The following is a 23,211-nucleotide window of genomic DNA, read 5'->3' on the forward strand; positions in this document are numbered from 1 at the left end:
AAAAGCCTCCAATTTATAGATCAAAATTGCATGTTAAAAAAATAAAGGGGAAAAAACCCAAGGGATTAAAAGATATAATAAATAAAAGTTCCCTTGCATTCCATTTGAGTGAGAAAATAGAAGAAATAACCATAGGATAAGCAATCAACAATAGAATAATGATTAAAAAATAAAAAAATACTTTGATACCTATAATTTCATTGAAGTAACAATTTAGTGTATAATTATTACACTTTCAAATTAGTAACAATTTTCAGTCCTTTAAAAAAAATTTATAGGGGCTTTAATGTCTGAGAGAGAATCCATAGCTTAATGGTAAATTCAATAGCTAAAGCAAACAAGGTATTTGGAATAAACAAATTGTGTTGTTCTACGTTACAAAAACGATGCAGGAACCAACCTATTTGAAAATTTTGACAAATTATTGTAGACGAAAGAAAGTTGAAGGTTCCATACAAGTAGATGCTGAATTGCCTGCCCCCTAACGCTTGACCCATTGGAAGCTCTTTCTTGCCTTCGCTTTTCCCGGCTTCTTCCGTTCCACGACACGTGCATCTCGCGTCAAGAAACCAGCTACCGAGCAAACAAAAAAACACCAAAATAGATCAGAAAAAACAATGCTCTTGCTCTTGATACATATATATATCAAACATTCTCATCACAGCTTAACATGGAAAAAGTGTGGTCAGTTTATCTTACAAGCTCGCAATGGAGGACGGAGATCGGGTTCCCAATTCTGCAAGGCTCTGCTGATCCCCAACTGAACAGCTCCAACTTGGCCTGTAACTCAGACAGTTCAGAACTTTTCGCTCACTCGAGATCATATACGGAGATGGAAGAGATAAAATAAGACAGAAAACAAGATGCATTTCTGTATGCAAGGCAAATAAATGCAAAAATGTAAACCATACAAGCTTATGCATTGCATTGTATGTGCTTCCGTAATTCGTAGCACCACAATATTTTTTCTTTTATATTAATAAGCATCCGATGAAGTTCAATAAACATAAATTTTCATATCGCTTGTGATATATATTAACTCCGGCACCCGTTTCAAATGCATATCCATTTTTGTACAGCAAGGTTAAAAAAATTCACGAGCACCAACCAATAACCCGTCATATGAAGATACATGCGTCCAGCTAAGTTGAAAAGTATTGGCAGAAAAACTTTTCTTTTAAGACAGTTTTTCAGTAGAGAGAAATAAGCACAGACGAGGCGATAAGAGATTCAACTCGCTCAACGGTAAAGGAGAATTATGGAGAAAGGCATTAATCAAAAAAGAAACACAAATACAAATAATAAGACTAGACTTGGTAATCTCAAAACTCCAAATACAGATAATAATAAGGTTAAATTACTTTTTTGGTCCATAAGGCTTGGATATCAATTCCGTTTTGTCCTAGGTTTCAAAATCGTACCATTGAATCCCAAGGTTTAGGAAATACACTATTTTAGTCTTTTAACCATTAGTCAATGTAAAGAAAAATGAGGTGGTCCTTTTTATAATAAAAGTAAAGGTGGTCTTTCTTATGAGGTTGTCTTTTAACCATTAGCTTTCTCCTTCCCCTAGTGCTTCTGTTGCAGATTTTTGGGACCAAGGATCTTGCGCTTGGCAAGTGTTGACAAGAAGAGCTTTAAAAGATGATGAAGTTGAGGAGTTTTCAGCCTTACTGTCCTTGCTCAGTTCAGTTTCAGTCACTAATGAGGTTGATAAAAGATGCTGGTCTTTGGATCCTTCAGGGGTATTTTTGGTTGCCTCATTCAGAATTCTTCTTCTATGCCCAAGGAACTTTTTGATGCTCTATGGAAAACAGAAAGCCCAAAGGAAGTTAATGTTTTTGCTTGGATTCTCCTTCATGGAAAGGTTAATACAACAGATGTACTGCAAAAAAAGATTCCTTCAATGGCACTTCATCCTTCTGTTTGTAATTTGGCGAATCAGCATATTTTCTTCCATTGTTCCTTTGCTATGATTTGCTGGAGTTTTTTCTTCGAGCTCTTTGATGCTTCTTGGGTTTTCGAGTTTGATTCCTCAAAGAACGTCATCTCCTTGTTGAATGGACAGATTTTAGCACCCAAAGCATGTCTTCTATGGCGGAACGAAGTTAAAGCTGTGCTGTTTAACTTTCGGTTCAAGAGCAACCAAAGGATTTTTGAAGGAAAAAGTAAAGATCCGGTTGAGGTTTTCAAATTAGCTAAGTTTAAGGCCTCTCAATGGTGTGTTCTTTCTAATTTGTTTGCTAATTTTTCTTCTAGTTTAGTGGGAGGCTTTTATAACTCCCCATTACGTTTTGTTGTAACATTTTATTTTGTTGACTTTGTTTTCACTCATTCGGGGGTTTGTATCTTTGAACAATTTCATGTTCCTTTTCATTAATCAATGAAAAGTTCGTTTCTTGTTCAAAAAATATAATAAAAGTGAGGGTGTGGCAGTTAAAAATTAAAATTAAAAAATAATAATAATAAATAAATAAAATACCTAAAACTCTCTCTGCCCTCCACCATCCCCATCCCCAACTTGGGTACCCCCAACCCCTTTCCCTTCCCTCAGATCTAGCACCACCCTACCCCGCTATACCCCACCCCTGTTGCCTGTCTCATCTCCTTCCCCATTACCTCTCTCAAATCTGCAATCTGAAAAACCCACAACATAGCCATGCCAGAAGACATGATTCCAGACATTAACCTCCAGGGAAAAAAAAAGAGGATAAATCTTCGATGGCCTTCTAATCTTGCATCTATGGAGCAATTCAGTGTCATTCCAAAAGAAGATGAGATTAAGTTTCTTCAATAACAATCATCGTTCTTATGATTTTTTTTGTAATTGTGTACAAATTACTACTTCTTGGTGCTAAACCACAGGAAATTCTTTTATAATTACAGTTTAGAAATGTTCAACTGTGATTGGAAAGTTGTACTTCATTACTTCTTTGTGGGGAGGGGGCTTTCTCGTTCCCGGCCCTAGCCTGTTTTTTTTATGTCTTCCTAACACTATCTTTTTGTTTCCTACCAAAAAAATAAAAAATAATAAACGGCTACATCAGCACTTTTTTAATCAAAAAGACTACCTCATTATAGTAAAAAAAAAAACTAAAATGGAGTATTTTCTTGACCTTGGGATTTAATCGTAAGATTTTGAAACTTAGAGACAAAACAGAATTGTTGCCCAACCGTGAGAGACCAAAAAAGTAATTTTACCCTAATAATAACAATAATGATAATAATAAAAAAATATATATCGAGAGTACACCAAGAGCGAGCACAAAAACCATATAGACTCTTAAAGCTCATCCAACTCTCTAGCTCTATTCTTTATGATTCTAATGATTTATTACCAACTATGTCTCCCAAAAGAGCAGAACGACAACCTTAGCTGTAGAAATCAAAATCGTTTTAGCTTTATATTTAAAATGATGGGCACAAAGAAGTTACTCCCACAAAACCCAGAGTACTCTTAGGCAAGCTCCATGTGACCCACAACTTCCTGAAAAAGCATACCTCAGCATCCAAAGGTGAATGGACAAGGAAGGAAAAAGTTTCCCCATCCCATCGTTACCAAATGCACAACTAGAAGAAATACCAAAAAGGGACATATATTTTGAACTACATCTGCAGTACTACTAATGTAACTTTGAACCGAACCAAGTAACCAACTAGTATGCTTTTAAGTCTCTCACAAACACTCTGGAGTTGATTTCATAGAAGATATTCACTAAGCTGACAGGCCTGAAGTCTTTCAAGGATTAGTTGATTGAAGTCTCTCTCCTACAGTCCTTGGCTGGTTAGTCTACAGATTGTTACTTTCCTCTTGCTCAAGTCTTCCCCTAAACTTTTTAGATTACTCAAGCTATTTACTTACAGTTCATGTATTTTCATTCTTTTGTCATAAGTAGTCTATTGGAGAACTTGATATTTGTTACTGGATATATTTATTAGTAACAAATATTTGTTACTGGTTTAGCCAGTTAAATAGGGTGAATGGATTGCTAGCCCTATAGGTTATTTACCGGCTGTACAGATTTTTTTTCAAGCCTACTTAAGGGCTTTCGTGTAATGTATTTGTTCACCTTGAGTTTTCAATAAAGAGAATCAGATTTCTTTTTTTTTTTTTGGTGCATGTGAAATGCACATGTTGAGTAGATACTGTTACTGCATAAAGCAAGATTTACATTAGAATCAAAACTATTAGTACGGGAAGATGTACATTAGAATCAAAACTATTAGTTCGGGAAGTGTTAAATGATAGGTGATGCAACCTAGGATCTAAAACTCCAGGACCAGAGAAAATCTTTATTCCATTTTTAGAAAATAGTTGTTGAAAATAAATGAGACTAATGAGCGATTTAAAATGATGAAGAGTTACTGATAGAATAAAATGAAAGAGACTAATGATAGTGTTGAAAATCTTTATTTCCCCATTAGTCATTGCCGGTGTCTCCTCTCTCTCACCACAGATGGTTATTGCTAAAAATCTCAAGGATGAATGGTTGGAGGAATGGCTTCTTTTAATGGAAAATCTGGATGACTTTTCATTGTGCTCTTTCAGAAATAAAAGGGACAGTTGGTGCCTTTTAGCTTTAAACATTCTCTTAACTTATTTGGATAATGTTCTCCAAGGAGAAATTCACTATCCACCTAAATCAGACAAAATGAAGAGTAAGCAGATGATCATGATCCAAGTTTCGGCAGAAGATGAAGGAAACATTAAAAATATGCATGCATAAGTTTTCAGAGGAAAAACTATGAAGGAGTGAAATTTGGATTTATTCTGGTTTAGAAGCTAGCTGGCATCATAAACTTAATCGCAAAACATAAATTTAATCACAAACATAACTCTACGTAAAAGATGAGATATTAAGAAAAGTGATGCTAAATGTGTTTCAATATTAACTTAGCTTACCTGATGTACCACCTCCTTTTACAGTACATGTCACATCCCAAAGGCCTAAAGTTTTGGTCTCGGAGAAAGGTCGAAGAAGAGCAGCCCGACTATCAAGCATTGGAAAATAGACATCAAATTCTTTATCATTCACTATGAACTTGCCATCTCCTGGCTGAATCCATACACGGGCAATGCTGCATTTCCTTCTTCCCGTGCCATATGCTCTTCCTTTGTCATCTACCTGTCTCACTCTTGCTTTTGCAACCTCTTCTTGTTTCTGGCGCTCAATTTCAGCTCTTGAGGATTTTCTTGTATTTTTCTCATAACGCATATCCTCTATTTCAGTTAGAGGGGGCAACCCCTCAACTCCTTCCAAATCTTTCAAAGCAATCAAACTATCTAACATGTCATCCGTGATTCCTGATGCAGCTATGAGGTCTCCAAATGTGCAATTAGGACCTAAAGTTTGACATAATAAATAAGATAACTGAAACAAATATGTGAAACTAATATAGAAATCAACCATTATTCAAATTCCAATGATCAACAAATTAACCTATGTGAGTACACAAAAAGGAAAATGGATCGAATTCCAAGCTAATTTCATCCATATTAAAAATAATCATACTTAGCATATAAAGGTAAATAATAATTTATTAAAATATGGAAGCAGAGAGAAAATTCATCCATACAATTGATGGTGTTGACCTGCCAATATACTTTAATCATCTCCTTTTCTAAAAAAAAAAAATTCAGGGATAGGAAACATTTTAAATCCGCCATCAAATCCTAGGGCTCAACCCTGGACACTTTCCTTTGATATTTGCAAAGTTACTAACCAGAAACTAGTAAAGAAACATATCAACAAGACCTCCAAAACCAAAACTAAGCAGACTATATACTGAAAACTTACAAGAAAGTACTCCAATAACAATTAATCTAATAAAATGCATAGCTAAAGAGCTTTGGAAAGTACTCCAATAACAATTAATCTAATAAAATGAATAGCAACTAAGAGTTGGATAGATCAGTCTCACTCCGAGAAGCCACATACACTTTATATCAAAGCTCTTCTCCAAAGTGGTACTTTTGTTTTCGAAAACTTGCTTATTTCTTTCAAGCCATATTCCTACAATCAAAAACTTGACAATAATGACTCGTAATACTAAAGTTTTTCCTTCAATACCATGGCCGCAAACTAAAACAAGTCCTGAAATTGCTGACCCAAGAACAACCAAAAATATGAAAGGAAGCCTCTCAAAATTGCCAGCTATAATAACAATGAAGAATATATGATGAAGATCTTCTCCAGGCTCCAGCCTAAGAACAATGTGGACAGCAACTAGGATTTAAGGGTAAATCTGGGCATTTTCTTTGAATTTTGCAAACGAATTCAAACTTTCAAGAAAAACCAACCAAGATATAAGATTCACCCTTTTGGGCTATTTTACTTCTCTTTTTTTTTTTTATATCCGTGAGTGTCCTGACCAACTTGTGCAAGCTCAACTAATCTTACGAGATAACTACCTAACCCTACTACATTTAATTGCCAAGAAAACTCAGGTTAGTTTGAACTCATCTCCTCTAAGCTATTTACTACTTACATTGGCTCTTATTGATCGTTAGGCCAACTCACGATGATTCACCTTTCATAAGGCTGAAACAAGGGATAACCAAAATGGATTTTTTTCTTACTTGTCAATGGATAGCCAAAATAAGTTTTTTTTTTTTAACTTCTCATTATCTTTTTTTCCGGGACATATCGACGTGTTTGTGATATGTCTAACTCACAATGATCCTTATGCCATAAAGTGTTAGGCTCTCCAAAAGAAAATGTCATAACCACTTAACTAGAAGAGCCTCACTGTGAGCTCCCAAATTGCCTATACCAAAACTGTGTAAGGTATCTCCTTACTGTTTTACTATTCCAAAACAAAGAATACAAGCTCATAGGCGATACACACTCAACCCACCAATTCGTGAGGGCGGGGAAACTTTCATAGACTTCACCTAGGCACTGAATACAAAAAGCATAATCCTTCTAACTAACTTGCCCCCTGTGTGATTCTCCCCCTACACTACCTTTTTCTCTCCCGGGGCCATTAATGCTACTCAATTCTCATTTCTACCCCTCCTGCTGTAGGTGTTTACGATAGGAGGCCTAACATATTGCTTGACTTAATCCATTTGAAACAACCTCCTATCTAACCGAGTGAGAGCTTGTGCCCTACTCAAATCCCTCCTAGAGAAAGTTTCTCTTGATCTTCTCCAACCTACAATGGTAGAAGGAATCTTAAATAGAGACGGAAATTATATATGAATCACACTCAATATGAACTAATAAGAGTCAACTTGTCACCCTTAGAGAAGAACGCCTTTTTTCCATGGGGGATGATGCTTTTGGACCTTTCCAACTACCAAGTTCATAAACGACAAACAATATGTGTTATATCCAAGAGGAAGTTCAAGAGGAAGTAAGCAGCTTGGAAACCTCACAACCCACAACAGACGCCCGTCTAACCACCTTAGTTGAATTGCAATTAATTCTACTATTTAACTTTAGTCCTTGGTAACCTTACATCCTGGAATGAGTTCAAATACTGCCAAAATATAGTTTAGCTTAATAAACGAAACCTTCCACCTAGAACAGAAGAAAACCGTGTTAACAGAGCAAACTAAAGATGAGAGAAACAGGCTTGTTCCTTACCCATATGAAAGCCCTCAATTAGACCCTTAATCTTATCCATCCCAATGGCCAACTTACTAAAGACATCAACCACCACAAAAAAGAGGAAAGAAAATAAGGGATCACTTTGCCTTATCCCCACCATCAGTTCACTATTCTCATCTTCAAGGGAGACATGTCATTCTTATTCCTCCACGAGCTCACAATTTTATGAAAGAAAGAGGTACTATGGTCACCCTCTTTAACCCACTTCACTTTGGCCTTTCCTCTCCAAGACACACCAGTACCTATTTGATGGAAGTAAACAAAAGTATCTTTTAACTTCAAAATGTGGTGGACTTCTACAAATCCCAAATTTCTTTTGATGTATACACTATTCAGAATCTTCTTTCCTGTGCATACTTGCTAGCCCTAACCCTTTTAAACATGGTTTATTCTTCTTCTTCAAATTTCCAATACCCATCCAGTACAGATCTGAAAAAAATTTATGTTCACTAGATCGAAGCTTGAGGTCAAGTGCCAAACTCTAAAATACCTGCCAGCCAATAAACAATGAGATATTTGATGTACCAAGCAGAAGGGTCAGAAAGATTCGAACCCCATGGCCAATACGATTTGGGTAAATCCAAGGGTTCACCAACTACCATATGAACCTATGGAGTTAACTGATCAGTAACATGCTAACCAACCATTTCTGGCTTAGCTGAGATTTTTTCAGACAATTGATATAGTTCTATTACAATATGCTGAATAAGTGAGATTTAAAAAGGATATTGACTCCCTCAGACACTCAGGAGGTCTGGAACTCTCCACAAACAGTACATTGAGCCTACCCTTCCCCTGCTGACATCCCTAATTGAACTTATCCCACAGCCCTCACTTACATACTCATGACACATATCTAACTATACCCTTGAAATTCTCATGCATTTTTCCTTGTGCCTTTCTCCTTGCATACATAATCTGCATTGGCGGTCTATTAAGCCTATCAAATGTCTATTAAGAGACATTTAATATGAACCTTCACAATACACGACATTTTACAACTTGCAAACCCGTTACTTTCCCAATCTATTAATTTAATGAATGTCATATTGCCTGATGATAATGCTTTAATATCATAGCCTAATGCCGCTTAAGATTAGATTTTTCTTTAGGCATGACTCACGAGTAATGAGCCAGATCCACCAGGCATGCTATCCTTCAGATGAAGCCTGCATGAACTCCATAATAATCGAAATTCAAGCTACTGACAACTGATAATCAACTAAAAGCTACCCTCACCTCAGGAGGTTTCGATCCAGAAAGCATAAATTGAAATTCAATCGTAACATACAAACCTAACTCCAACATCTCCTGCTTTTCATGTGCTAATTATGATGGCATCCATTCCTAGAAAAGTATCGATCACTTAAACTTCCTCACTCTTGATACCATTAACCACAAAGAAAGTAGTTGATGCTTTTCCTAAGTTCAGACATTAGAAATGTCAAAGCAAGCCTATTACTAGACTCCTGTTTTCTAATCTACTAAGAAATAAATCTTAAATGATTGCGCACACACGGAAAAAAAAAGGGAGGGATTTGAACAACACATATCAGCTAAAATAAACTACAGAAGGGTGAAATGACAAGAACCAATAAAATTCAAGTTATTCGACTAACCAGAAGAAGACGTCATTTAAATCTCTAAACAGAGGGAAAAAAATAAAGGTCCAATGGTCTCAACCCCCGAGTTCTGTTGTTCTCAAGATAAACACAGAAGCTACGAGAAAGAACATTCTTATCAATTATCATCCATGAGTAACCATCACAGAACCAATGATCAGGAAGACACCAATATTTTACCCAACTGAACCATAAAATAATACCTACGCAGCTAGAATATAGAAACCCATTTAAATGCACTAGTCGTTGAACTTGAAATACACTCTTCCCAATCTAGGGGGAGAAAAACTTGCCTTTAAGGACGGCAGTGAGTTCCTGCTCCTCCTTTTCGAGCTTCTTAGCGTCCTCACTGCTCCCACCATCCACTTCTCTACTCTCATCTCTAGATTCACCAATTTCAACTGTATACTCCTCGATGTTAAAGACATCACTCTTCTCTTCCTCCACCAAGCTCCACGGCTCGTATTTTTTCGCCGTAACCCATTCGTTATCACCAGCGCCATCTTTATTTCCTTGAATTTCCTTCTCCATGCTCGCAAAAACGTCCCCTTCGGCGCCCCGATCCCCGTCCTTCGATCTCACCCACGAATCGTCGTCGACTGCAGCAGAATCATCCTCCGCAATGCCATCAAGGTTTTCAACGTCCTGAGTGAATAATTGGTCGAAATTTCCATCATTCTCCTGGGAAAGCTTCCACACATTGCTCGTCGGTTGGTCCCTGCTTCCACTGCTCTTATTGTTATTACTTCCATTGTCATTGGTGGAGAAGAATCGGGGAAGAAGGCGAAAACTAGGACTCTGAGGTGGGGGTTTAGTGGAAATCAAGGCGAGTAATTTGAAATGGGAGGGTTTAGGAAGTAGACGAGAAAGCATGGTGGAAGAAAGATGGCTGCGAGAGGAGAGAGCCGCCGCTGGGTATTTTAACAGAGAGGGAGAAGAAGGCTTTCGTGAGATAGGAGAGACTACTGGCAAGAAGGAGCAAATCTAAGTGACTGCGAACGAGAGAGAAACGACGAGTGACGGCGGCGATCAACGGCGGCGAGCGGCGACGGCGAGGCGAGAGAGGTGGGTCTGCAACTGTGAAGAGGAAGCATGAACGTTGATGATTAGAGAGGAGAGTTTAGAAGGGTTTTTGCGAGAAGCAGGAATTTTACCCAAGGAGGAGACAAAAATTACCCAATTATTTTGGGTCAATGGTTTGTAGATTGTAATAGAAATTTTCACCTTTTACCAATTAAATTTCAAATTTTACTACTTTTTCATATATATATATATTCCTTTTAATGGCAGAGATTCAAACCCAAAAAAAAAAAAGTTCATAATCATTCTTCCCATGAGATTTCAGGGGTGTTCGGGTAGGAGATGAAATGGGATGGTTTGACGTTATAAATGGACTAATCGTAAAAATGTGGCTATTAAAAATTAATTAACAATGTTGTGATATAAAAACACACTTTAGTGAAAAGTATTCTATATTTTAATTTGATGAAATAAACATACTACCTAACGGTAAGAGATTGTGTATTCGAATCTACTCCCTAACATATTGTATTAAAAAAAAAATTAGATTAGATATCTAGTGTAGTCCTAAAAGTTAATGGTTCCATCTCCACCCCTACAATGGTTGATTAACTCCAAAAAAAATTGTTGTTCTTCCACCATTAGTTATTGATTTTAGTTCATGAGATAGAGATTTAAACTCACGATCTTAGTTTCGATGGATCCTGTATATCTTCTCAATTTTTTAATGTCAAATGTCTGAGTGAAGTAAACATAGCCAACATATATAAATACTACTCCAAGTTGACTAAAGAATCATATGACAGTTACCTTCCATTATCACCAAAACTGCTTTACTATTGAATGCCAAAATTGGGTTACAAACAAATGGAAAGAATTAAGATACCATTTTTATGCAGTGGACATTAATTTCAACAACAATACATATAAGCCAAAATAATGCTGGCTCAAGTTACAAACAAACAAAAGAAAAAACAAAATGAAAAGGCTCAAAAAAAAGGGATGAGCCAATTGTGCTCTCTCTCAGCGATACAGCGCCAGTTTTTGTTCCCCTCCCTCCCCCCTTTTCCTCTTATGACTCTCTTTCATTTCTCTGCCATACAAAATCCCACAAAACAAAAATTTGCATCTTCCTCATGAAATAATGCCCCTATAAATCTTCCCATCAAAACCATTTACACTGAAATCTTGCAAACTCTTGCTCTTCCTTACAGCAGCAGCTCCTCCCAGAATCTGACCGCTTCGAATCAACCGAGCTACTGTGTTCAAGTACCAGAAAGCAGATTGCCTCTAGATGGTTACTACCTTCGAACTCCAATAGGAAGACTACTACCTCCTATCAGCACCTGTTCTAGACATATCAAATCAATACACCAATCACTCCAGTAGCTCCACACCAAAAACATCGATTGTGTTATAGTTTTGTAATTTTCTAAAACCAAAATGCTCCACCCCTCAAATTGGAAACATGTGATATTAATTCTCAACTAATGATCAGTTGGTTGAATTGAATCAATCAGCAACTCAGCCCTTGTACTTAAAATGTTATATTACAACAGTTCATTCTAAGGATAGGAAAGAATTAGCGCAAAACTTACTTGTGAATCTCGGTGATGAACCATTGCCATTTAATACTGTCACGAGTTTTCTTTCTTGGCCTAGCGATAAAATTTCTTGCACTCTTTCTGGCCAATCTGAATTCAATCTTCTTGCAAAATCCTCTACTTCCCTGCATCCAAGAAATTGATTAACTCAAATGGTGACAGAAAGTGCATTTCGAAGATGATTGCTATCAGTTACTATAAACTCCTGGAAAATATGATTGAGACTTCAATTTCCTTTTCAATGATAAATGAATTAAATTTACATCCTCCTTTAAGAGAAATACAATAGCTTACCCCGTTAACAAGACCCTGAAAAGAATTTATCTATATCATATCAATAGAGGCAAGCAATATATTAGTAATCGACAAGCAACGCAATCTTTTCTTGGACAAGAACAAGCAACGTATCAATAATTGGCAATGAGAAACTAGTAATGAATGTATAATACTCAAATATATTTCCAAACACGGTCACACGACACGGATATGGCAAGACTCAATTTTCAAAAAAGTAGAATACAGCACGTTGGGGACACAATAATATTTTTCATTTAAATATATGTGTGTACATATTTGAAATATTATCCGTATTTAATACTGCTATGAAGGAGAACAAATGAAGGAGAATGAGAAAAACGCAAATGGAGAAGAAACTAAACAACCTCCAAAGAGGAGCAAGTGAAGAAATTGAAAATGCAGAGGCTATGACATGGGACATTGGCATGAGAAGGAACCTTTTTGATAGAGAGCTGAAAGGTGGGCGTTGTTTACTGGTAAACTTGAAGGAATGGTTATTGGCTAGGACAATGACTCCTTATGCTGGACTACAGACAGGAAGGGTGTTTTTTCAGTGAAATCGGCCTTCATGGCAATTACCTCCCCCTCTCCCATATTAAATGCAGCCACCGCTTCTCTCATCTGGAACTTCAAGGTTCCAAAGAAGGTTAAGGTGTTCCTTTGGACTCTCTTTTATAAGGGCACAATACAGCTGAAAAAGTCCAAAGGAAATTACCTCAGTGGACTCTCTCACCTTCCGTTTGTGATACGTGCATTAGGAGTGCTGAAATGGTGGATCATCTCTTCCTTCATTGTATCTTTGCAAATACAGCTTGGAACTATTTGGCTTCCCACCTTGATTTGGCTCTCTGTCTCCCGAAGAAAATAGATTTGGCTCTCGGTCTCCCGAAGAAAATAGATGATTTTATTGCTGAAGGTTTTGGTGGTTCTCTGCTAAGAGGAAAATCTTTTATTCTCTGGAATTGTGGTGCTAGAGCCCTTCTATGGTTGCTTTGGAAGGAATGGAACCACAGACTTTTTGAAGAGAAAGAAGCTTCACTTGACTCTTTTTGTGTGAATATAAAGCATACTGCTTCTTGGTGGGCCTCGATCCACAAGAAGGTTTTTTGTAACTATGGTTTTCTTTTGACTCTTCAGAGCCGGAATTTCTTGATTGCTTAGTCTCTTTGGAGAGGGTCCTCTCGACCCTCTACCTCTAGCTTGTTTTTCCTGTATTTTTTGGGCTCCTCTCTTTTTATTAATGAAAGTTCTTTGTTTATTATCAAAAAAAAGAAATTGAAAATGAAAAAAATATATATGGGAGAAGAAACTAAGGAGGGGAAGAACCGAAGGAGAAACTTACGAGAAGGAGAAAGAGAAGAAATTGCAAAGAAAAAAATTCGGGAGAGAAACCAGAGAAGAAAATGGCTAGGAGACGAAAGAAACAAAGAAGATAATAAAGAAAAAACAAATTAGGACACTCTAATTAGCGTGTCGGACACCAAACTTAGCCATTTTTAGCATATCAGTGCTTCCTAGCAATTAACCTTTTAAGTTATGTTGTTTTATCCGAGGTATATTGTAAACTTTTTCTAATAATACATTTTTTGGGATCAAGAAACCAAGCTTTCACAAAGAAATTTTTTTTCAATAATATATTGAGAGAAGCTAGATGATGACGGTGGTGGTGTTAAGGTTATTCCATTTAGTTGAGATGTCCTTGTGAGCCTACCTTTTTTTAATATAAAAACAATCAATATATTGAGACAACAATGGTTGTACAAAAAGATTCCATTAGAGTCTTCTTGTCTTACAAAAATCTTTGATTTCTCCCTTTCCAAATAAGCAATAAGATGCGCATCACTTTTTGAGTGTCTGAGTCAGCTTGCACACACCTCGACTAATATCATGGGACAGCCGCTTGACCCTACAATATTTGGTGCTTGGAAACACAGAAATTAATTTCTAAGGTAGTTGCTCATCATGGGACATAGAGTTTCACCTCATTCCCTCTCAATTTACCCTAGCCTCTTTGGACCAATAAGTCACCCATACACGCATCACATAATTCCACAAAATTATAGCCTTGCCATTAAACTACTTTACTGCTAGACTTTAGAAGAGTAAAAAATCCATGCAATCGCAACATTCCAAATTCATTTAAAATAAAGCACCAGGCTTCTTTATAAACGCACAGTGGAGGAAAATATGGTCAAGAGTCTTGATATCCTTACAGCACATGCAGCAGACTGAAGAGGCTAAAGCCTAAAGGGAAACTTCCTTTGGAGTTTATCAGCTGTGTTTAGGCTTCTATACATACGAGACCAAATTAAGAACACCACTTTCTTTGGAATATTTAATTCCCAAATGTAGTCCACCAAGGGGTTTCCAACTTGGCGGTTGGTTTTGTGAGGTGGATGAAGGTACATTTTGCTGAGAACAAGCTGTTTGGCTCTAGCTTCCACAAGATACTGTCTTGGTTGTTTCCAATTTGAACCGCATCCAGTTTTCCGTAAATTCAGCCTACCTCCTCTATGACAAAGACAAACAATCTCCTTCTAACTCCCCAGATCCCAAGTGCGATGCTCAAAATCAACTATGAGTGCGCCTTTTAGACGATAATGCTTAATATTCAGGGAATAAGAATAATGGGATTGGGGTCTGCCCTGTCCAGGCATCTTCTCAGAAAAGAATATGCTGCCCTCCCATTTACCACTTTGAACTTCACAAAACTCAAAAAACTAGCCTGGTCAGCCTCTAGTTGTCAGCCAATTTATTGAACCAATTGTGGGTCTCCACTTCATAAATAGTCACAATCACTCTCCTCCACGGCCATTTTAAAAGGATGGCTTTATTCCTTTGCAAACCAACCCCTTCTCACGTTGAGTAGGCAGGGACGTCCAACACTATCTAATCAAATGCTCCCTTGGTTATTGGTACCCCACTCTAGAATAAGTGCATCATGTTATCATTAATTGAATACAACCTAAACCCTCCTGCGTGAGTAGACCAAAAGGCTACAAAACAATTGATGGTCTCCGTTCTTTCCTCACAACTTAGATGTTTACTCTCAAAAATCCTATAATTTCTTTCTGCCCATAAACCCCACCATTATAGTTTAGCACTTCATTCCAACCCATGTCCACAAAAGGTGAAACCGTATGGTTTATACAAAAGGTACCCAACTCTCAAGTCTCATGTAAACAGTCTTTTCACAAAGTATAGTGCATGTCCCATTGGGCATTGATGAAGGATTTTACCGATTCAAAATATTCTTGGAAGTGGCCTCGAGATAAAAAAAGAAAAGAAATCCTGGGTAATTGTATTATAATTTGGGATAATCGGCTCCAATGAATCAAATAAGGTATTTTCCCCTCCCCATGAAATTTGGGAGAATGATATTCATGTCTCTAGACTAGAAAGCTTATGGTTCTGAGAGTTGTTTGTAATTATACTTTTGACATTCAAGGAGAACTTTTTCAGCTCATTTGGCTAGTTTTGGAGGTAGTGCCTCCATCCCACTTTTCTGTCCCTCTTGGAACAATTTTTTCAGAAGAAAATGTGGTAGATAACTACAATTATTCAACACTAACTAAAATTGAGCTCAGTATAAAGAACTCTAAGAAAAAATGAACAAATAATCTAATTACCATCCCGCTTGTATCACACAAAGCCAGGAAATAGCTTTCACAAATTAGAAATTAAAAACAAATATAATCTATATATATTATATGCCGTGCATGTAAAAGAGTTGAGGTTGCAGCAGACAGCAGTGCAAAATATATAATTAAGCAATCATAAAATGCGGGTGCTCAGAAATAGGGAAAACCGTATACATATGAGCATGCAGAAGAAAACGAGCAATAAAAAGTGAGAAAAAGGGTCCGTGTTGTCAACTGACATTCAACACCCGCCCAAAACTTGAATGAAGTATATAAAAAGAAAGGTATGCTGCAACCTTGATTTGACATATCTAACCTGTCAAGTTCCTCTTTCATTGCTGGATCTAGATCATCATAAATATCACCATCATCAAACTCGATCTTAGGTGAATAAATAGCAGCTGCCGAATCCTGTGATTTCACAGTTCTACTCGGAGATGCCCCCAAAATCTTGTTACACTCATTCTGGCGACAAGAAGGAAGAGCATCCAACTCCTAAAACAAGAAAGCAGAATTTAATGATCAGAGCTACTTCTGATGTGAAAAAATAACTTATATTAGACCAAAGGCCACATATTTAGACAAGCAAAAAATACAAAGCCATGAACAGATGCAAACCCCTATTTTATCATGGTTCCCATTTTCATTGGTTGAAGAAGAATCCTTCTGTTGATCTTTTCTCCTCCGATTTTTCTTTTTGTTTTTGTTTGTTTTAACTGCCTTTGAATCTGCATGTGGAATAATAATAGTTGAATTACAAAGAACATAAATAAATAAGAGACATTTTGAAAATCTCAAAAGAATGTGGACAAGTAGCATCTTTTCTCCTCATGTTTACAAGTAAATTGTTGCAAATTCTTATAAATTGCAAAACCACTGGAGAAGGACAGTAGAATGCTAGGTGTGCAATACAAAATCCAAAACATCAAAAGAAGAAAACGACTCACTTAAAAGTTAAAACCATGAAATGAAAAGAAAAGGCAACAACGAGTGAACAATTCTCAAGTACCTCCATCTCCTCCATTTATAAATGACAATAAGTCATCCACTGATCTATCATCCACCCGCTCCTCGATCTCAACATTCTGAAATTGTGGAAAATGGACATGCTAATGAGAATTAAAATTGTACAACACGACTCAATCAGATTAAGTATAGTATTCGAGCCTTGGCAAGGGCTTCAGACGTGTATATGAAAAATATCTACAATATATAGAGTTTGGGATTATTTTTGCCTCTTTTGTTCTTGTAATTTTCATATTCCTTATTACAGGATATCTCATCCCCTGTCTCCTGTAATATATCCTTAATTGATATAAATTATGCTTTTCCATCAAAAAGAGGGTAATGCACCTTCAATTTCTCTCTTTCTCTTAATTCTTTCCTCTTTCGTGCATATAATCGATTTAAGAGCCGAATGCGTGGATCATCTGTTATGTTTCGCAGGGGCTCCAACTTTTCCTCCTGCAGAGTTAAATCTGAGTGAGACACTTAAACTGAACATGCATGTGTGTGTGTGTGTGTTTGTGCATGTGTGAAGGACACACCTCTGTGAGATCATCAGGTAGGTGAAATGTCTCCCTTATCTCCTCTGGAGTCTTTCCTTCAATAATTCTAGCAAGTGCCCGGCTAGTTAGATCAACCAAAGGTTTTAATTGGAGGCTATCCGCAGCAGACGTCAATTCACATAGCTTTTTTGTATCCATGCGAATGAATTTCTCATCAAATGTTTTACGCTCCTATGGCAAAGAATAACCCATGTTTCATTTGTAATATGACTACTGAGTTGTCCATAAGTAACAGCATCCATTCAATCTCCACAGCTCCATAACTGATGGCAGTGGTTAGAGGTCAGAACAGGTTCAGAGATATACTGACCTTATTAGAGCGACCCGGTACTTGATGGAACCTGCAATAGTCAAGTATTAAGCCTAATATGGCAGGATTCACTCGCTGTGGAAGAGATATAGCATAATTTTTGGAGGATCCCATCCCTGTTTGGAGTATTTCCCGACAAATCATAGGGCAAAACATAGCAACCTCTTCTTCAACTTGTTGTATTGAGCCATCGGCAGTTTGAAGCCAAATGTAAGACTTCATCTGGAATAAATACACATTACACAAGAAAAACTAAGCAGCGGACGATGAAGTGGCTGTTGAAGCAACTTAGATAAAAGTGATTTTTCTCATCAAGTTTGTCAAAATAAAATTTTTTAAGTTACTGTCATCTTAATTGAAGCATACAACTTTGAGACGGAAAAAACAGCATGGAAAATTCCGTGCCTTGTTATCAAACAAAGACAATTTCCTTGAACCTAGCCTAAATTCATAATGTAGCATACCTCAGGTTTGACTACCGCCATAGCACTTTCAGTCATCTGATGTAACACTGCAGTACTTATCACACACTCGTTCAAGGAAAATAAATATATGAGCACTTTGAACCTCCTCACAGAAATTAGGGAGTCATACAGAAATAAAAGTTTGCCTTCTTCAAGGTCTTAAATTTGTTAAGATTCTCAGCTCTTTATCAATGCCACCAAAGTTGATAAAAAGGAGATCCCAGACAAACATATCTGTTATTGATAATAGAACTTTAAGGAGCTAGCTGCACTATACAGAAGGGACTCACAATCTAGAGGACTGGCAAATAACAAAACACCTGAGATCAAAAGAAATGAAAGCGAGCATTATTGAAAAGATATGCGAGAACTTCATATCAACCACACACTTGCAACATTGCATACACATACTAGCTATGTACTTGTAAGTTGTAACATGTCAACATAAAAGGCATATCATACCTTACAAACAGGTAATAAAATGATGTGGATTAACCAAAATTCATTGCCTAGACTTGGGAGGAACGGAGCATCATGTTCTAGAAGATAGGAGTAATACACTAGTTTTTTTTTTTTTTGATAAGAAACTACATTGAGAATAATAAAAATAGATATGAGTAATACACTCTAGTTTAACTAATAACTTTTCTCTGAATATTGGTAGAGTAGGAAAATAAAATTCCAAAAAGATACTCCAGTTGTAAATCATAACTCTAAAGTCAATTTCTGCTAGCCACCGGCCACTCTCTATATACCATTAGAAAGATGAACCCATTATCTCTCTGTTCTCTTGCTCTGTTTTCCTTTTCCTATATAAGAAATAGGAAAAACAAATACGAGTGAAGAATGATAACACATTTGGCCCTTTCAAAAGCCAAAAAAAAAATCCTATTGGTCATCTAGAAAGTGCAAGTTCCTCTTCCGGTCTTCCCTCAACAATATTCCTAAACTACCCTAAAAAAATATTCCTAACATTTCCTTCAAAAATCTTACCATTTCTATCCAGCCAAAGGAACCAAGAAGCAGCAATGTTGATGCTAACCCCGACTGACCTACAAAAACTATCTGAAAATAAGCTGTAAACTGGACCTGAAAGTCTTTTTTGTCCAGAGGTGTTACCTGCTGGCAGCCGGCAGGTGAGGATATAAGAACTATTAAAGATGGAAAAAAAAATCCATGGATAACAGACAGCAAGATGTTCCTGTTTTCAGTTTGCGTCTTGCAGAAAAAGTCCAATTTGGGAATGGGAAAATATTTGGATTTCTCCTTCGGACAATCTTATAAGTATTGATTTGATACTTTATACTGCTTAAAACTCAAGGTACTACAAGTGAACAAAACTTCTACCTAAAAGAAATACACCAAATACGGTTATTTGAGGATTTCTTTTTCTTTGGGAATAAAAGACAAAGTTAATTCACTAGGTTGTAATTACTAAATACAAGGAAAGAAGGACTCAGTCAGTATGGTCGACTACAAAATGCAAGGTCAACTTCATCCTTCGATCTTTACCCCTTCAATTGCATTGTTCAACAATTGTATCTAATATTCCATCTAAGATCCAAAATTCCAGCCACCAAGAGGCTACTTTCAAAAGCAACAAAAAACCTTCACTCTCAAAATCGAGCATCAAAGGTAATAAACAAAATACATGTTCAATTACAATTTTTCGTGCACTTGCTAGATAAGCAGCAGGGAAGCCTGCATAGATATTTGAATGAACTTCACTGTAGCAAGTGAAATTCCATTTCTAACGACACTTCAGTTACAACACAGGGAGACGTTCCTGAAACTCCAAGCATACTACATATAACCAGAGACTAGGGAATCTCAAATTTTCCGTTGCCTGGATTTCAATTAAGAGAAAATGGTAAAATGCGCTCATTGCAACCACGTGCCAACAAAAGACCAAACTCAAAGCACCCAAAACCGAAAATTTAGAATCCATTTCCCCATTCTTTTGTCAAAAAAAAACCCAACAAATATAATTAATTATAATCACAAATCGTACCCAATCACAACAGATTAAAACCTTAACCGAGGCCATTTCCAGGAAGAAAAGAACAACCAAGTGTAACTGGTACCCAAAAATCAAGCTCATGTTGAATAACCCCCTATTGGCGCTAATCAAATGAATCAGAATTCCAACCAATAGGAACTAAAAAGACAGAATTAAAACAGGATAAAACAAGATGGAGCTGCAAACATGGGGAAACCAAATTTAGAACAGAAAAAACATAAATTGGTACCTTGGAAATGGAAATGTTGCTCAGCAAATGAAAGATTGGAGGAAGAAGAGGAGTAGAGCTAGGGTTTCAGACAAGCCTCTGTTGATATTCTGCATTTCCAGATTTTTTTTTTTTTTCTTTTACGCTTAACAATTTGTGTGCGGTTCGTGTTCCGCACGTGACCTCTATCAAAGAAGCTGGCCGCCGCACGTGATGGTAGTTAGGGTTTCGGGTGGAAGACGAAGCAGCCCCATCAGACTTGTCCTCGCCGGAATGTTCTTATGGGCTGCTTGCTTCGTGGGCCTTCAACACTCACCAATTTCTCTTTTTCTTTTTTTTCTTTTTTTTAGCTCGAGATGGAATCATCAACTTTTTTTTAGTAGGTCGGGATTCAGATCAACAACTTTTGGTTAGAGGTCCTAACGAATTAACTATGTCTTGGCAAGCAAATCATTGACTTTCAAATAGAAATAGCTATTTTATATATTGAGTTATATTTTGATTTGTTTCATGATATTAAATTTTTGCAATTTTTGCAGACATATCAAAATTTCCTAATATTCGCGAGTTCAATATTGACTCGTGGGATGAATCGCATCTCTATAATACCACAAAATAATCAACAAGATATAAACGATGTCAACAAAATATCATTAATATGAACTGTAATAATAATTTTTAACTTATTTAGAATTTGTGGAATATTTATGTGTTAATTTAAATATTTGTTATTAATTTTTTATTTTAATAATTTGTTTATAAATATTTATCAATGTCAATATTTTCATCAATATTTTCAAAAAATTGAAACTTATATATTTTATCGGCATCCATATTTAAAACATCGATTTCAACCCTTAGCAATTTTATGATTTTAAAAGTTTACAAACATTTTCATAGGTTCATATACTATTTTTAGTACAATAAATATGTGGTGAAGATTTGAACCTTCAACTTCGAGAGAAGACGTACAATCCACAAATTGAATGTCTAACTTTCAAAGAAAGAGTAAGATGTTTTAACCCTTTAGCTAAGGTTGCCTATACATGTAAAAATATTCCTACGATATATGTTCTTATATTATTTAATTATCGTACTTTATGATATCTTTTCCCTTATCAGTTTTTTTCTTCGTTCGTTCGTTTATTAGTCTAAACCTTTTGTATGCTATATATATGTATGTATTAAACTTTTAATGCTTTTTAGAAAAATAAACTGCCTGTTTAGTTACATGTTTTTTTATGTCGTGTGTGTATTTTTTTTTTCTGTTTTCTCTATATGTTTTATTTCTATGTTTTTTTTATTTCAAAAAAAAAATTCTATGCTTTTTTTATTGTTTTTTTAAGATTTGTTTTTATATTATGTCCTTTGAGTTCTTATGCAAATTTTTTTTTCTGTTTTTCTCTTATGTTGTTTTTCTGTTTTTCTTTTCTTTTTTTTAAGTTTCTGCTTTTTCCGTTTTAAAAAACTTTTTTTCTGTGTTTTAAAAATAATTTTCTAGTTTTTTTTTCACACTATAAATACCTCTTGAGTTTTTGTTTTCGAGAAAAACAAAATCTGTTTTTAATTACCTTTCTCTGTTTTTTTTTTCTTTTTCTATTTAGGTAAAAAAACTATTATTTAGTACAAAACTGTGGAGATTAAAACTCACCCACTTTCAGTTAGATATAGATGTCTTAATGAGTTCTATTCTCAAGTTGGATTTCTATTTTTATTTTTGTTTTCAATACTTTTCATTTTAATTATCACCATATACACCATATAGTATATTCATAAATTATCAATATTGAAAGTAAAATTCAAACAATGTATATGAAAATTTAAGGAAATTGCATAAACCACCACGTAGTTAGGGATTGTTACCATAGATCTATGAATTTTCAATTTGATTCATCACTCTTCTGGATCTATTTTCAATTTAATTAATCACTCTTCTAAACTTATAAAATTGTTGCAATTAAAATCAACCATTATAACATAGTATGGTACAAACTACTCTTAAAGCATAAGGATCGAAGGGTAAAATTACTCTAATTTAACCAAACAAATTTTATTACATAAAAATTGAAAACTATAATTGTCGATGCTGATTTCTAGGTCAAGTCCACGTAGGTCTCGTTCAAGTGCCATATATGCGCTTCATCTATAGTAACTGAACACACAAGAATCTTGAGGGTAAGAGTTTGTCATAGGATAGGTGTTTGAATCCTCTGGGGAAATACGGTTTACCTTTGCTTGGGTAGCCTATTTCTTTATATATGAAATGAAGACGGTTTGAGAGGGATGTCTCCACTCTCTTGGGCATCTGCAGGGGGAGAGGTATGTCCAGGAATTTGTGGGGGCCACCAACATCATTTGTCTCCTACTGCATCATAGGTAGGTGGCTCGACAACTCCTGTGTGGTCTTTAGAAGCACGCAAAAGGTTTCGGCATTGGGTATCGACACCTGTTGTCCATCATATAATATTCTTAAGGAGTGCTCGACCATGGTATCTCAATTCGTGCGACTATGTTGAGTTGGTTTCTAGACCAGTCCTCGCGACTCAACCAAGCTAACAACACTTACTTTTGGTTTTTACCTGATAGTAATAATATTAACTTTAAAAATATTATTTTAAATTGAAACTAAATTACTTATTAGAATATAACCCCAAGCACATATGTAATTTTGATGTTGATAAATGTATTAATTGAAGAGAATCAAAATATAATTGATCATTAACTAAATCAACCAAATCGGCCACCAAACCAACCATCTATTTTCGGTAGGGTCGTTGATTAAATTTTCAAAAAAATCATTTTGAACATTAATATTTTATTTTTCATAAATCGATAGGTCCG

The 23,211-nt window shown here is 36.0% G+C and overlaps 2 protein-coding genes across 4 annotated transcripts; both read right to left on the reverse strand.

Moving 5' to 3' along the window:
* Positions 1-162: 162 nt before the first annotated feature.
* On the reverse strand, positions 163-10,393 carry LOC111026113 (Ribosomal protein S5 domain 2-like superfamily protein). The gene is made up of 4 exons (XM_022304108.2): positions 9,532-10,393; positions 4,904-5,344; positions 700-780; positions 163-573 (listed from the first exon to the last, which is right to left on the reverse strand). The coding sequence occupies exons 1-4, from the start codon at positions 10,109-10,111 to the stop codon at positions 482-484; spliced, it is 1,194 nt and encodes a 397-aa protein (XP_022159800.1). The 5' UTR covers positions 10,112-10,393; the 3' UTR covers positions 163-481.
* Positions 10,394-11,128: 735 nt separating this feature from the next.
* LOC111025387 (SKP1-like protein 21) lies at positions 11,129-20,635 on the reverse strand. Of its 3 annotated transcripts, none has more exons than XM_022303242.2 (10): positions 20,392-20,633; positions 18,143-18,462; positions 17,679-17,900; positions 17,348-17,539; positions 17,154-17,264; positions 16,810-16,885; positions 16,419-16,528; positions 16,117-16,295; positions 11,857-11,987; positions 11,129-11,609 (listed from the first exon to the last, which is right to left on the reverse strand). In XM_022303242.2, the coding sequence occupies exons 2-10, from the start codon at positions 18,176-18,178 to the stop codon at positions 11,560-11,562; spliced, it is 1,107 nt and encodes a 368-aa protein (XP_022158934.1). In that variant the 5' UTR covers positions 18,179-18,462; positions 20,392-20,633; the 3' UTR covers positions 11,129-11,559. The 3 variants fall into 3 exon arrangements, with proteins under 3 accessions (XP_022158934.1, XP_022158941.1, XP_022158945.1); XM_022303249.2 differs by having other exon boundaries at positions 11,129-11,604; positions 20,392-20,629; XM_022303253.2 differs by lacking the exon at positions 18,143-18,462 and having other exon boundaries at positions 20,392-20,635.
* Positions 20,636-23,211: the final 2,576 nt, after the last annotated feature.

The sequence above is a fragment of the Momordica charantia genome, assembly GCF_013281855.1.
Source record: "Momordica charantia cultivar OHB3-1 chromosome 6 unlocalized genomic scaffold, Mcharantia_2.0 BLBB01000006.1, whole genome shotgun sequence".
Taxonomy (NCBI): domain Eukaryota; kingdom Viridiplantae; phylum Streptophyta; class Magnoliopsida; order Cucurbitales; family Cucurbitaceae; genus Momordica; species Momordica charantia.

Bases quoted from the DNA above. Each gene is read 5' to 3' on its own strand.
- LOC111026113 (XM_022304108.2), bottom strand. From the start codon at position 10,111: ATGCTTTCTCGTCTACTTCCTAAACCCTCCCATTTCAAATTACTCGCC. The intron at 781-4,903 runs GTAAGCTAAGTT...TCTGAGTTACAG, and splicing joins AAAAGGAGGTGGTACATCAG to GCCAAGTTGGAGCTGTTCAG. The intron at 574-699 runs GTAAGATAAACT...TTTGCTCGGTAG, and splicing joins CCGTCCTCCATTGCGAGCTT to CTGGTTTCTTGACGCGAGAT.
- LOC111025387 (XM_022303242.2), bottom strand. From the start codon at position 18,178: ATGACTGAAAGTGCTATGGCGGTAGTCAAACCTGAG. The intron at 16,529-16,809 runs GTACTTGAGAAT...TTCCACATGCAG, and splicing joins TATAAATGGAGGAGATGGAG to ATTCAAAGGCAGTTAAAACA. The intron at 16,296-16,418 runs GTTTGCATCTGT...TTCTTGTTTTAG, and splicing joins GGAACCATGATAAAATAGGG to GAGTTGGATGCTCTTCCTTC.